Here is a 15,243-nt window from a genome sequence, read left to right as displayed (position 1 = left end):
TTCACCAGTCAGCTAGATGACATATAGAAATGCCACTAAGTGAAATGGCTTATAGAGGGTTAGTGTTAACATTGTTTGAATTCAAATGTATGGCCCTTTTGATATACTAAAGTATATCCACGTATAGGTTTAAGTTATTTTCCTATAATTTTTACTAGAATACCTAAAAGAAGGCCAACTGACTTAGTTTTTATTAGGCATGGGGGTAGAATTTATTGAACAGACAGTATTATTCATTACCTTCATTCAATAAAGAATACTCTAAGAATATAAACTTTTCTAGATTTGTGCTACCTAGAGGCAAATGTGTTAGTGAATGAAATTGATTTGGAAATATTAAATCAGTTTTGACCCAGTCATCAAGGAAATGGTATAGTACCCAATTTAATATGATTAAAATAAAAATTCCTTGAAAACAGTAGAGTCATGTTTGTGAAATAGTTTTTTTCCTTCCTTTATGAGTTTTAGAAAAGAAATAAAAGTAAAGTAGGCATGTTCATGTTATGGAGCAACAGATTTTATCCTTAGATATTCCCATTTTATCCTTAGGTTATAGAAACTGTTTAAAGGTAAATATAAAGTGGGAAAATCAAAAAGCATAATCAGTTTGGAAAAAATTTCATGTCAGCCAAAAATCTTAATTATAAAAATTACCCTGCCAACATTAAATGATAGCGGACAAGAGAATTAAGAAATAAGGGCTTTTTTCTCTGCCTAGTGGGTCATTCTTTGTAGGTTTTCTCAAAACAAGCACAATAATACTACTTTAATTACCCAAAGCAAGCAAAATATTTTAATTTTACATATATGAAAAGTTTCAGAATGAAATATAAACGCCATTATAAAATAGTTTTTCTAATTTAAAGGATAATGTTCCAAGTGCCATTGCATCAATATGATTTTATGCATATTATATCTTCATGTTGTCAGAACTACCTCTCCTTTACCATCATCCCACAGCAAATTTGACTAAAATGTCTGTATTACCAATTTTTCATTCACTACTTGCCAGTACTCCAATAATAAGAACTACTTATATTTATTTTACAAACCTTTTATGCTCAGCAGAATATCATTGAAGTTTGACCTTCAAATTCTAGAAACCAGAAATCTTGATCTTCAGCGTAACTTTAAGTTCATCTTAGCATAACTTTCTTTAGTTTTATTTGTTTTTGTTTTGGGGCCACAGCCGGCAATGCTCAGGGGTTGTTCCTGGCTCTGCACTCAGGAATTACTTCTGGCAGTATTCAAAGGACCATATTGGATACCATGGATTAAACCTGGGTGGGCCATGTGCAAGGCAAGCTTTCCACCAGCTGAACTGTCTCTCCAGCCCCATGACTTTATCCTTAAAAAATGTATGGAATCTAAACATATCTGTAATAATTTGAAAACAAATTAGAATTATATTAAACACATTATATCATTTAATGTGGCAGAACTACCTGAGTAAACTCTTCTTGAACTTATTACTATTCATCCTAGCTACCTTTCACTTACTTTAAAATATTGAGGTTTATCATACTGAACTTTACTAATTAGTTAAGTAAGAGTTATTTATGTCCAGCAGGTAGGGCCTTTGCCTTGCACGCAGTTGACCTGGGTTCAATTCCTCCATTCCCTCTCAGAGAGCCCGACAAGCTACCAAGAATATCCCACCTGCTCAGCAATGCCTGGAATGCTACCCATGGTGTATTTGATATGCCAAAAGCAGTAACAGCAAGTCTCAAAATGGAGACGTTACTGGTGCCTGCTCAAGCATATCGATGAACAGGACAACAGTGCTACAGTGCTATGTCTGATACAAAAATGAAATATATGTAGAAAATGGCATTTGATAATTTTGTTTATACCAAAGATCACTTCTGTTTACAAAACACAGACTTGTTGTTACTGTTTTTGGCATATCGAATACGCCACAGGTACCTTGCCAGGCTCTGCTGTGCGGGCAGGATACTCTCGGTAGCTTGCCGGGCTCTCCAAGAGGGGTGCTTGCCTTGCACAAAGCTGACCCAGGTTTGATCTCTGGCATTCCATATGGTCTTGTAAGCACCACCAAGAGTCACCCAAGCATAGAGCCAGGAGTAAGCCCAGACCACTGTCAGATGTGGCCCCGAAACAAACAAACAAAACATGCAGTCATACTTTTCTAAAGAAAAACAAGAATGCTATCCTTACTAAAAAAGAAAAAAATATTTTTATTATAGCTAGAGTATTTTTAAAGTAAAATTTATAATGTACTCAAAAGTTATCTGGGGGCTGGAACGATAGATAGCACGAGGCCAACCAGGTTCGATTCCCAGCATCCTATATGGTCCCCTGAGCACCATCAGAAGTAATTTCTGAGTGCATGGGCCAGGAGTAACCCCTGAGCATCGGTCACATTTGGGTGTGCCCAAAAAAGCAAAAATAAAAAGGTTTCTGTAATCAAAGAATGAATAGTGTCCTGGCGAATTTGGTACTTTGGATCCAAATGAAGAGAAAATGAACCCTATTAGTTTATCCCCTTGTTAGTAAGTGGATAATTCATACCAAACAACATGGACTTCATATGGTACTGGAGAAAGTTGTCTTTTAAATTGTTTTTAGTAGTATTCTTTTTTCATTTACTATATGATGCACACGAAAAAAAATCAATATTTTGCTGAGTTGAGTATTATAGGTTATTTTAATATAAAAGGAGATTTAAAAGAGAAGACTACTATTTATTACATTTTCTGAAAGTGGGTTAACTTTTTTTCTTTTTCTTTTCTTTAATTGAATCACAATAAGATGCAGTTATATAGTTGTTGATGATTGGGTTTCAGTCATACAGTGTTTCCATACCTGCCCCTTCACCAGTGTACATTTCCCATGACCACTGTGCCCGTTTCCCTCCTGCCCTCCTGCTGCCACCCCCCCTCATCAGCAGCCTGCCTCTCTGTGGCACTTTCTCTCTCTCTCTCTCTCTCTCTCTCTCTCTCTCTCTCTCTCTCTCTCTCTCTCTCTCTCTCTCTCGGTTTGCCGTACAGATACTGAAAGTTAGCATGTTTCAGCACTTGGTTCTTATCTAGAACAATCATCCCCACTGCCTCCATTTGTGGCAAACTTCCAATCGTGGACCAGTCTTCCTGGCCCTATTTCTTTCAGCCCTTCATTTCTACTTGGGTATTAGTCATGTTTTTTATATTCCACAAATAGTACGTTCATTCTATGTCTTCCCCTCTCCTTCTGACTCATTTAATTCAGCATAATATTCTCCATGTCCGTCCATATTTTAGCAAATTTCATGGATTCATTTTTTTTTTTTTTTTTGCTTTTTGGGTCACACCCAGCGATGCTCAGGGGTTACTCCTGGCTTTGCACTCAGGAATTACTCCTGGCAGTGCTCGGAGAACCATATGGGATGCTGGGGATCGAACCCGGGTTGGCCGCGTGCAAGGCAAAAGCCCTACCCGCTGTGCTATCGCTCCGGCCCCTCATGGATTCATTTTTCCTAGTGGCTGAATAGTATTCCATTGTGTAGATGTAACATAGTTTCTTTATCTAGGTGTCTGTTCTTTTTACTTTTGCATAGGTATGCATGTACAAATTGCTTCCTTTAATTTTTTTTAATTGAGGTGCTATTGGTTTAACATATTATGTCTTAGTAAATGTATAGGTCACTTTTTCCCGCAAACAAAAACTTGAATACCGTTCTTTTTTTTCCTGAGGTTGAAAAATACAAGTTTGGGGGTGGGGTATTTTGGGGGCTACATCTCCAGGGCAGGGATCACTCCCAGCTTTCTGTTTAGGATACCACTCCTGGTGTACTCAGGAACCCTGTGATGCTAGGAATCAAGCTTGCAGGCAGAGCATGTAGTCAGCCCACATGTGCTGTCTCTCCTACCCCCTAGAATCTTAAAAAATGTAGCTTGGGGCTGGAGAGATAGCACAGCGGGTAGGGCGTTTGCCTTGCACATGGCCGACCCAGGTTCAAATCCCAGCATCCCATATGGTCCCCTGAGCACGGCCAGGGGTAATTCCTGAGTGCAGAGCCAGGAGTAACCCCTGTGCATCGCCAGGTGTGATCCAAAAAAGCAAAAAAAAAAAAAAAATGTAGCTTTATCAAAGTGTGTTTAAACCACAACAGATTTTGTCAAAATTAAATGCAGAGAGCAAGTGTTGTCTGAAGTCATATCTTAATTTTTTTAGTTGATCAAGAATATCTATTAGACTTTCAAAAAAAAGTTTGTTTTCATTTTAAACCATACCTAGGAATTCAAGTTTCTCTCAGCTTTGCAACATACTGAAAAGACTTCAAAGCTATTCAAGTTTGTCCTTAAAATTCTAACATATTAAAAAACAAAAAATGGAACATTCCTTATTTGTTTACTCTAAATGGCCTGTGGGGGATTTTATTTTATGCATCTTGGTTTACAAAACTGTTAATGCAGTTTCATGCATAAAATATTTTTGCACCACGCCTTCCACCATAGTGTCCACTTCCCTCCACCATTGTCCCGCTGTCCCCCACCCCCACCATGTTAGGCTTCCTACTGAGGACCATTTCTTAGTTTCTGTAATAATAACCCTCTGGGCATTTGGTATTCCCCTACTATGCTTCTTTACATAAGAGAGATCATTCTGTGTTTCTCCTGACTTCCTTCAGCATGATACTGTCCAGATCCACCCACATAGCAGCAAATTGGATTATTTTTACCCTTTTTTTTTTGGTTTTTGGGTCACACCTGGCGATGCACAGGAGTTACTCCTGGCTCTGCACTTAGGAGTAATTCCTGGTGGTGCTCAGGGAACCATATGGAATGCTGGGATTTGAACCCGGGTCGGCCGTGTGCAAGGCAAACCCGCTATGCTATCACTCCAGCCCCTACCCTTTTTTCTTAAAGCTGAATAGTATTCCATTGAGTGTGTGTCCCATAGTTTCTTTATCCAGTCATCTGTTCTTACATACTTGGGTCTTTTTCAAATTTTGACTTTTGTGAATAGTGCTTACAATGAACATCGGAGTGCAAGAAAACTAAAAAACACTACTTAAAGAAATAAAATAGACTATGAGAAAATGTCTCATATAACAACGCTATCGGAAGCGCGCAGCTGCACTTGTGGCCATGCAACCTCTTATAGCCTAGTTCTCCCTCGCAGAGAACCTGGCAAGGTACTGAGAGTATCCTGCCCACATGGCAGAGCCTGGCAAGCTCTTTGTGGTGTATTCGATATGCCAAATACAGTAACAATGATGGGTCTCATTCCCCTTACCCTGAAGGAGCCTCCAATGCGGCACCGCTGGGAAGAATGAGTAAAGAGAGGTTGCTAAAAATCTCAGGACTAGGATGAATAGAGATGTTACTGGTGCCCGCTTGAGCATATCAGTGATCAATGGGATGACAGTGATGACAGTGACAGTGATGATGAGGAAATGGAAACACTGTTCATTGATTAGAAGGATAAGACCTTTGCTATCCTACATGTCAGTGTCCTGATAGTCTGTGGATGCTTCCCATTGACATCACATTGTTATTTCTTGCTCCCATGCTCTGCTAAAGCCAATCTTCTTAGATTTTCACTGTCAAACTACAAGACTGTATCCCTACCTTGGTAGTACCCTGGAATTACTCTTTCAAAATCAGAAGTTGTCACCTACCTGATATTTTTAATGGTAATTACAATTCTTATATGATTTAAGTAGCAAAAGGATTTCTTTTGCAGTGCCAGTAGTTTATGGATTTTGAGAGACTGAAAGGTGCTCAAATATATTCAAAGTTAACTATTAAAAATATTTGTTTAAATTTAACAGTTTTAAGTTGAACAAATATAATTTGATAAAACATACACGTCATCTCTCTCTAGTCCTATTTTTGTTTCTTTGATCCATTGCAAAGCCCCCTTTCTAAAGAAATTGCCCTAGTTAATGTGTGATTATTGTTTCACCAAGTTTCTCATTTCTAGATCTCATTGCACTGGCTCTGTCAGCACTATTTGGCAGAAATGGTACCACTTCCTTGCACACCTGCTGGATATTTCTGATTTGATTGAGTTACATTTATAGTCTTTTTCCTGCACGCCTTTATTCTGTGTTCATAAGGATAGTGCAGTGCTTTGGTATCTTCAGGACTTCAGACCCTAAGTTACATAAAATATGTATGCTTATTACTATAAAGTTTGCCACCTTGCCACCTTTTTTTCCCCCTTTTTTGGTATATAGTTATTCATTGTCTCTCTCACCTGAAGACAAACTCTGTAAGATCAGGAACTTTGGGTTTTTGATTTTGTTCTTGATTGAGGGCCACACCCAGCCATACTCAGGACTTGCTCCTATCTCTGAACACAGAGATCACTCCTGGCAGGGCTCAGAGGACTGTATGGGGTGCCAGGTATTGACTACAGATTAGTCGTGTGTAAAGCAAGCACCCTACCTGCTGTGCTATAGCTCTGACCCCTTGACTTCTTCTATTCATCATTTTATCTTTAGTGCCCCTTAAACATAACACATATTCTTAGAACCTTATATGAAATGACTTAATTTATGGGTATACCATCCTAATTTTGACCATAATAATGAGTGTCAACTGTTAATCAGTTTTGAGTGGAATGTATATTGTATCATTTAAAAAATTTTACCAATATTAATATTTGCATTTATTTTACTAAGTAACATATTTTATTTGCCATGAGTTAACATTTTGCAGAAAAGAATTTTATTCAAATTTAGAAGGTTGATTTAATGTATTGCTTTTAAAAGACTTTACTTTTTAAAGACTTTATTTTAGAAAAGATGCATTGTTTAATTTTTAGTGCTTCATTTTCTGCATGGTAAATGTGTCTAACATTTTTTAGAGATGTAAATTTGCTTTGCTTTGTTATGTGAAGCTCTTCATAAAATAATTTTATAAACGATATGTAAAACTAACACTAAATAAATATAGGTTAAGCACCAACATTTTTCGCTGAAGATGGATTCAGAACAGTAGCCAACCATGAATGTTAAGTTAATTCAATCTGAGAACTATTCTAGGAAAATCAGTCTTGATAGGAAAGTCTTGTGTCCATGAAGAAACAAGGTGACACTATAAAGTTGTAAATAATATTTATTTTTCTACTATTTGGTAGAAATATTTACTTCTAAAGTCATAAGTAAGCACCAAATTCAAACAAATTTAGTTTACAAAATATAATCTAAAAAGAAATAATTACATTAGATTTATTGAACATTTAGCTTTTAAGTAAACATATTTGGAGCTGTTGTCATCAGTCCAGATTATTTCATTTGATCTTGGCTTTTAGTTTCAATTTTAGAAAAATATAAACTTGTTTCAAAATTCAGGAGAATATAAACTTTTAGATAACAGTTAATAGCCACATACCATTCAAAATGCTTTGTTTTGCTTGTGTTCTTTGCTAAATTTTTTTCCATTGAATCTGTGCTGCTTCTTTGCCAATGTTTTCCACTGTAGAATCTCCATCTCGCAACCTTGCTTCTCGTGAGCGCATTTACAAAAATTATGGTGCAGCTGGGCCTGCCTCTGCTCTCTCATCTCTGTCTCACAAACTCAAGGGTGGGTATGTGTGTGTTCATGGATGGGCCATCCCTGATGAACATAGGTTTCCGTAAAGAAGTTTTAGTTCACTTCATTTTCATTCCATTCCATTTTTTAAGATTAAAGCTTGTCATTTTATTTAAAATGTGATATTTTGAGTTAATTTGTGGTTAATCTATTTGGCCTTATACAATTGCTTATCCTAATTTTTATGCATGCTTATTATGTCTGTAAGGTTAAATATTATTCTTAATCAGCTTGAAAACCTTGTGGTCTAAAATATTAAAATAGGTGTGTATAGAAAGATGCAGTTGATTTGGAGATTATTAGAACAAAATGGTAAATGTGTAAGGCTTATAAAACACATTATGTTCTATAGGTATATAGCATCTTACGTGGCTTTATAGGTTGGGATTTGGTGGGTTTTGTTTTTTTTGTTTTGTTTTGTTTTGCCTCACCTGGCAGTGTTCAGGATTTATTCCTGGATCCTGTGCCCGGGGATCCTTCCTGATAGGCTCAGGGGACTATGAGGGTTGCCAGAGATCAAACCCAGGTTGGCCGCTGGTGAGGCAAGCATCCTACCATACTATCTCTTAGGCCCTCTTATATTACATTTTTTTCTTAAATGTGTTTTCTGTTAGGTAATATAAAATTATTTCCAGTCCATTTTTTTTATAAAAATATTTTGGATAAAGTTTTACAAAAACCTAACTTTGTTATCAGGGCAAATATACATGTATATGCCTATCTGGCATGAGTCTTCCTTATAGTATTATCTTAGTTACTTAGTTTTAATATCTTGATATCAGATAAAATTTCAGATATTTTTTAAAACATGCTTTGATCTTTTTGCCGTACTTATCTGTTTTGCTAGAGATTCACTTATTTTTGTTTTTTTTAAAAGTAATACCTAATATTTTAAAAATTTGTGTTTTAATAAAATTTAGCAAGGTGAAGATTTTTGTGGTAGCTAACATAAGTGTAAACTTTACAAGTAGTAAACTTTTAAAGTAATTGCTAAATTTCCTTTTCCCTTTTATAATATAATTATAAATTATAAATTTATAATTCTATAAATGAATTAAAACATTTTGTTTCATTTTTATAGTGATATTATAATAAAACTATTATAGAACTAGGTGTATATAGTACAGTATTATCTAACCTGAAAGATGCCATGTAAGAAAAATTAATAATATAGTGTTACAGTTTAAGATGATATGTAGCATGGTTACATGTATTGTGTAACATAATGGTTTATGATTTGGAAAGAAAAATTATGCAGGTCATTAAGGAATGAGTCCTTAACATTTAATATATTTACTAATTTATTTGAATATACTAGATTTATATCCTGTCCTTAATCATTATCTCTTCAGAATTCCTTTGAAGTTAAAAAAATTTGTCCCCTTAATTTCTTAAACCTACATGGTCAATATATTTATTAAACAAAGATTAATTGATGAATGGGAAACTGTTCTTTGTGATCTAAAGATTGTAAGCAAACGTTTGTCTATAACTATTGATAGTTCAAGTAGCCACAACATGATACATCGCAACACGATGTGCTCTGTCTTCAATAATTTTGAAACCTAAATAAAGAAATAAACGTAGCAGACAATATCTTTTAATAAATGAAATGTATCTAATATCTGAGATTATCGGTTTTAGAAAAGTAAATTCTCCAGAAGAATGTATCACCACTCACAGATGTTAAGAAAACAGTGACAGCTATTAAAGTACAGAAATCAAACATACGCATATGCTCACTTGTTCTCGGCATTGGGAGGGATGCCACACTCAGTGATGCTTGGGGTCTGCTCCCTGCTGTGTGCTAGGGGTTGCGCCAGCGGCGTTTGGAGGACCATGTGGGTACCTGGGAACTGGGCCCCTTGCATGCAAAGCTTGCACACAGCCTGTTGAATTTTCTTTTCGGCCCACCTGTTCTTTCTTTCCTATATCTTGGCTATTTCTGTCAGCATATAGCTTGTGGTGTTCTGATAATTGATGAATGCCATTCTTAGCCAATGATCTGGGTAGAGGAATTTTTGTTACAAAACACCATTGAGTTAGAGCCATACCTCTGTTACTTCAGAAATTGATCTTTCAGAAAGACGGATGCCAAAGCGAAGAATTCTTAGCTTCCCTAGATTTTCTATTATATAAGACCCAACTCCCAAAATAAATGTAAAAAGGCATTTTTGGCTATCAGAAAACTAATGCTGTAGTCATCACACACTTAAAATTAGTGGTGGTTGGCTAGGCTGTTTATGTACCATATACAGTTATGAAACTTGCTCTATAGATATATCACTGAGTAATGATGGGCAGCAGTTTCTTAAGCTACTTTTATACAACTGAAAAGCACTTACTAGCATCATTTTTGTGTGTTCTACTAAATCATCTTAGTATCTGTAATATCTACCCATTTTTTAACATTTTAACCCTTTCCCAAATACTGTCTAATCTTATTTCTGCTTTTATGAAAAGAACATAATTATTAACATATGAAATTCATGATACAGCAGTGAGTATTGGGAGAAACTAGAATATGATATTTACTAGTTATTTTTATCATCCCAATGGGAAGATTTTTTTTTAAAAGAATGTAATATTACATCTAAAATGTTCAGTTAATCGATATGCCGTAAAAGGGCTATTTACCATATTACATGATTTGACTACAGAATAGTAAATAATTGTTATAAAACATTGATTTCTTCTGCAACAGTGGTTCCTGCCACTTCTGCCTCTGATCTTAGGAGCCATAATTCTGAAAAGTGAATTTTCAAGAAAATTTGAAAACTCAGGAATTGTGAAAGAGTTAAGGAAAGAGCAGATTGTTTACACATTCAATACACGTTTTTTTAACAATACAGTAATCCGTTCATCATTCAGTGGAAATAAAAGACAAAAATACTTTCAATCCTTTAGAAGGGCAGATTTTATACAGTATTCTCTTCTCCTATAGATTATAGACACATGTTCACACACTGTAAGCAAGCAAAAAAAAAAAGGCTTTTCCTGCATTATGCATATTTGATCATTTCTCTGTTTCATTTAAAAACAAAATACAAACAAGACCCCTATCTATAATGTGTAACCAGCTAACGGGTTCATCATAGTTTACTATGTGGTACTCTCTTTAAAAATGCCTAACTATTACTTGACCAGGGAGAGAACTCAAAAGACCGGAGCACATTCTTTGCAACTGGAAGCCTGGTTTTAATCTCTGGTACCTCCAGGAACATGTCCCCTAGCACTCCTAGAAGTGGCCTCTCAACCCCTCCTTACTAAGCAACACCACCCTGTACAGTTCTGAGATCAGAAGTAAAAATATAGGTGTTTAGCAAGGTTTATCAATTACATACCACTTGAATCACTGAAATCAGATTGCTCTCCTAACAGCCAACTTAATATATAACTTGAACTAAGGATTGACATTTTTATTTTAAGGAGCAGTGTTGAAGGTATTATCACTAACTAGGAACGGAGAAGGTCTGGATAAATGCCCCAGGGAAGAGCATGAAATTGGAAGGAAGGACCGGGGCAGGATAAGGGCCAGGATACTCAGAATAAGTGGTATCCATAAAGAAATATCTAGAGTTTTTTTCAAGGATAGAGGGAGATTATTGCTTTTTTCCTTTTATTGCGTTGTTCTCCTACTTTCACATTTTAAGACCCACAATTTAGACTTGTTCCACAAATTCTGACATTCGTAACCATTTCACTTATTTCTGAGGAAACCCTAAGATTAGAGAAACTGAACAAGTTTCAGAATATGAATTATTGGAATTACATGAAACTGAATAGCTCAAGTGTACCAATATTTAAATTGCAAAGTATTTTAACTGAAATATTATCTTCTAAGCAGCTCTTTATTCACTAATTATATTTGTACATGTGAAGGTAGTATTTATGTATAAATTTAGTTTCCAAATCTCAGCACATCCTGCACCATAACCTTAATAAAGATATGAGGTATTTAAATTGATTATTTCACATTTTTAAATACTATGTTAAATTCTTTTTACAACAAAAAAAAAGTGTGATGTATTTTTCTTTTTCACACCTTATTGAGTTTAGATTCCAATTATACTAGAGCTGAGGGTCATATATAGATGATGAATCATACTGGTGCTTAGGTATTATTGGTACTATTTGTTCCATCTGTTTTTATAGCCATGAAAATAGTTTTTTTTATGAAAATGGTTTTATGGTGATCAAACCTGTGAGAACTGTTTTCCTTTTTGTCGTTGTTTTTCAAGTAATTTGTCTGACAAAGTTTTTTCAGCATCTTAGATTTCAGTATATTTTGGTTAAACTTTTATCAATAAATTACCATTTTATTAACAAGTTTTACTATGAAATGGATCATGCAGGTGACCGAGGGACTGTCTCAGCATCTTCCAGAACTTCAGTCTCTACACCAGGAAAATCAGACCTGTCCTCCAAACACCGATCAGTTAAACCTGATGGACGTATGAGCCGGACTACTGCTGACCAGAAGAAGCCCAGGGGTACAGATAGTTTATCAGCGAGTGAATCCCTCTTGTTGAAATCCGATGCAGCGAAGTTGAGGTCAGATTCACACAGTAGGTCCCTGTCCCCCAACCATAACACCTTGCAGACACTAAAATCTGATGGGAGGATGTCTTCTGGCTTCAGAGCTGAATCCCCAGGACCTGGCTCTCGGTCATCATCTCCTAAGCCAAAGACCCTCCAAGCCAATAGGTCCAGCCCCTCAGGTGCCAGTTCTCCACGCTCCTCCTCGCCTCATGAGAAAAATCTACCTCAAAAAAGCACTGCTCCAGTTAAGACAAAACTCGATCCTCCTCGGGAACGTTCCAAGTCAGACTCGTACACGCTTGACCCAGACACCCTCCGTAAGAAGAAAATGCCTCTCACAGAGCCGTTACGGGGACGGTCCACGTCCCCAAAACCAAAATCTGTACCAAAGGATTCAAAGGATTCCCCCGGGTCTGAAAACAGGGCCCCCTCCCCCCACGTGGTGCAAGAGAACCTTCACAGTGAGGTGGTGGAAGTCTGCACGTCAAGCACTTTGAAAACAAACAGCCTCACAGACACGACCTGTGACGACAGCGGGGAGTTCAAGAGTGTGGACGAGGGTTCCAATAAGGTTCACTTCAGCATAGGAAAAGCGCCCCTGAAAGACGAACAGGATATGCGAGCGTCCCCCAAAATCAGTCGGAAATGTGCCAACAGGCACACCCGGCCCAAAAAGGAAAAATCCAGCTTCCTTTTCAAAGGAGATGGGTCCAAACCTTTAGAGCCAGCCAAGCAGGCCATGTCTCCTTCCGTGGCGGAGTGTGCCAGAGCAGTCTTTGCCTCTTTCCTCTGGCACGAGGGCATAGTCCATGATGCTATGGCTTGTTCTTCTTTCCTGAAATTTAATCCTGAACTTTCCAAAGAACATGCTCCAATACGAAGTAGTTTAAACAGCCAGCCACCTACAGAGGAAAAGGAGACCAAATTGAAAAATAGGCACTCATTGGAAATATCATCTGCACTGAACATGTTTAATATTGCTCCCCATGGTCCAGATATATCTAAAATGGGCAGCATTAATAAAAATAAAGTGTTGTCCATGCTGAAAGAACCACCCCTGCATGAAAAATGTGAGGATGGGAAAAGTGAAGCTACTTTTGAGATGTCCATGCATCATCCGATGAAGTCGAAGTCTCCTCTTCCCTTAACTTTGCAACATTTAGTAGCCTTTTGGGAAGACATCTCATTGGCTACTATCAAAGCAGCATCTCAAAATATGATCTTTCCAAGTCCTGGCTCTTGTGCCGTCTTAAAGAAGAAAGAGTGTGAGAAAGAGAATAAGAAAGCAAAGAAAGAAAAAAAGAAAAAAGAAAAGGCAGAAGTCCGGCCCAGGGGCAATCTGTTTGGTGAGATGGCCCAGCTGGCAGTCGGAGGACCAGAAAAAGACACAATCTGTGAGCTGTGTGGGGAGTCGCATCCCTACCCAGTGACGTATCACATGAGACAGGCTCACCCAGGTAAATGATGTGAATTGCGCTCAATACTGGAAAATAGCCCAAATGTATAGTATAACATAATGTAATTGCAGAGTATATTCCCAGCATAAGTGTCGTGGAAATAGGTAAGAAATTGAGCAGTTTTATTTTAATGTATCAGATTTTCAAATACCTTGTTATATGTTACTTAGTGAGTGTTAAAATACAGAAATAACGATAGAAAAAGAGACACAGTTAATATTATTAAAATACAGATACAAAGATAGAAAAAAAACTGACATGTTTGTTCTTTAGGGCAGGTGTCCTATTAGCTCTCCCTTGAGTTTAATGTTTTCCTTTATAAAAGTGAAATGGTTAGACTAAATAGATTTCTTTGGGCATTTCCCATGGTAGTTCACCAGTAGATTTGTTTAGACAACTTTGGGAGTTTCTATAGTGACTAATTAGGATTTGGAAATTAATGTTTGGTTTATTGTTTTTCATTTTGTATATACATATTACGCCTGCCACTTTTTGTAAAAAAAATCTTTAAACTAATTTTGGGGCTGAAAGATAGTACAATGGGTAAGGCATTTGCCTTGCACACAACTAATCTGGGTTTGATCCCCAAGAGCCTCTAGGGTCTTCAGGTGTGATCCCTGAGCACAGAGCAAGGGACAAGCCCAGAGCACCACCAGGTGTGGCTCCAAAACAATACAGAACAAAATGCATAATTCTGATGGAATATTTCATATCTACTTTGTCTCATTTTATTGGAATAAACATCTGGATGTACATACATATCTAATGTATTTTTTTCACTACGTATGTAGAGTATCTCTGATAGTTGGCATTATTGAACTGATTACTTTTTGTTCAAGTATGAATTTTTTTGATGTGTTAATAGTGTGGGGGTTAATCAGATATTGACCTAAGAATTTTGCTTACTTGGAGAAGTTAATTTTGTCATTAAATTAATAAAGTGACAGAGATCAGGCTCTTAAGAATATATTTATGGTGCTAAAAATTATTTTTGTTCTTGTTTCAAGGTTGTGGCCGGTATGCTGGTGGACAAGGTTACAATAGCATTGGGCATTTTTGTGGAGGCTGGGCTGGTAACTGTGGTGATGGTGGTATAGGAGGAAGCACCTGGTACCTGGTATGTGATCGCTGTAGAGAAAAATACCTCCGGGAAAAACAGGCGGCTGCAAGGGAGAAGGTATTTTCATTCTGTTCTGATTATAATATTAGTGATAAGGGTACATCTTGTTAGAAAATATTCTATCGCATAATTCTACGTAGTTGATATTTAAAGTCAGCCTTTGTGTCAAGAAAAAATAATCCAACATTTGTACTTCGTCAGCTATTTTTTGTAGCAAAACAAAATTAACAATCTTGAAAGCACAAGACAACATGGAGCATATGTGCCTTATTGGCAGATGTTTACCGTGTAATTTTTTTTTTTAATTTTATTGAATCACCGTGAATAGTTACAAGCTTTCATGTTTGGGTTACAATCTCACAGTGATCAAACACCCATCTCTCCACCAGTGCACATTCCCTGGCACCAATATCCCGGGTATACCCCCCACTTTTCCACCCTTCCCCTGCCTTTATGGCAGACAATATTCCCCATACTCTCTCTCTACTTTCGGGCATTATGGCTTGCAACACAGACACTGAGAGGTCAACACGTTTGGTCTGTTATCTACTTTCGGCACACATCTCCCGTCCAGCCATCA

General features: G+C 36.9%; 1 protein-coding gene across 9 annotated transcripts in view; it reads left to right on the top strand.

The window, feature by feature from the left end:
• The window catches only part of MYCBP2 (MYC binding protein 2), a 224,296-nt gene that overhangs the window by 160,246 nt on the left and 48,807 nt on the right, over positions 1-15,243 (top strand). For 5 of the 9 annotated variants that reach the window (XM_055121420.1, XM_055121438.1, XM_055121406.1 and 2 more), the window contains 3 exons: positions 7,434-7,535; positions 11,900-13,543; positions 14,551-14,720. In XM_055121420.1, coding sequence (XP_054977395.1) covers positions 7,434-7,535; positions 11,900-13,543; positions 14,551-14,720 — 1,916 coding nt within the window. The remainder of the gene's footprint in view (positions 1-7,433; positions 7,536-11,899; positions 13,544-14,550; positions 14,721-15,243) is intronic. The other 4 variants (XM_055121447.1, XM_055121428.1, XM_055121455.1 and 1 more) reach the window with 1 other exon arrangement.

This window comes from Sorex araneus, chromosome 1, assembly GCF_027595985.1.
Source record: "Sorex araneus isolate mSorAra2 chromosome 1, mSorAra2.pri, whole genome shotgun sequence".
NCBI lineage: Eukaryota > Metazoa > Chordata > Mammalia > Eulipotyphla > Soricidae > Sorex > Sorex araneus.
The sequence above is the reverse complement of the archived record's forward strand: the minus strand, read 5'-3'. Positions and strand labels throughout refer to the sequence as shown.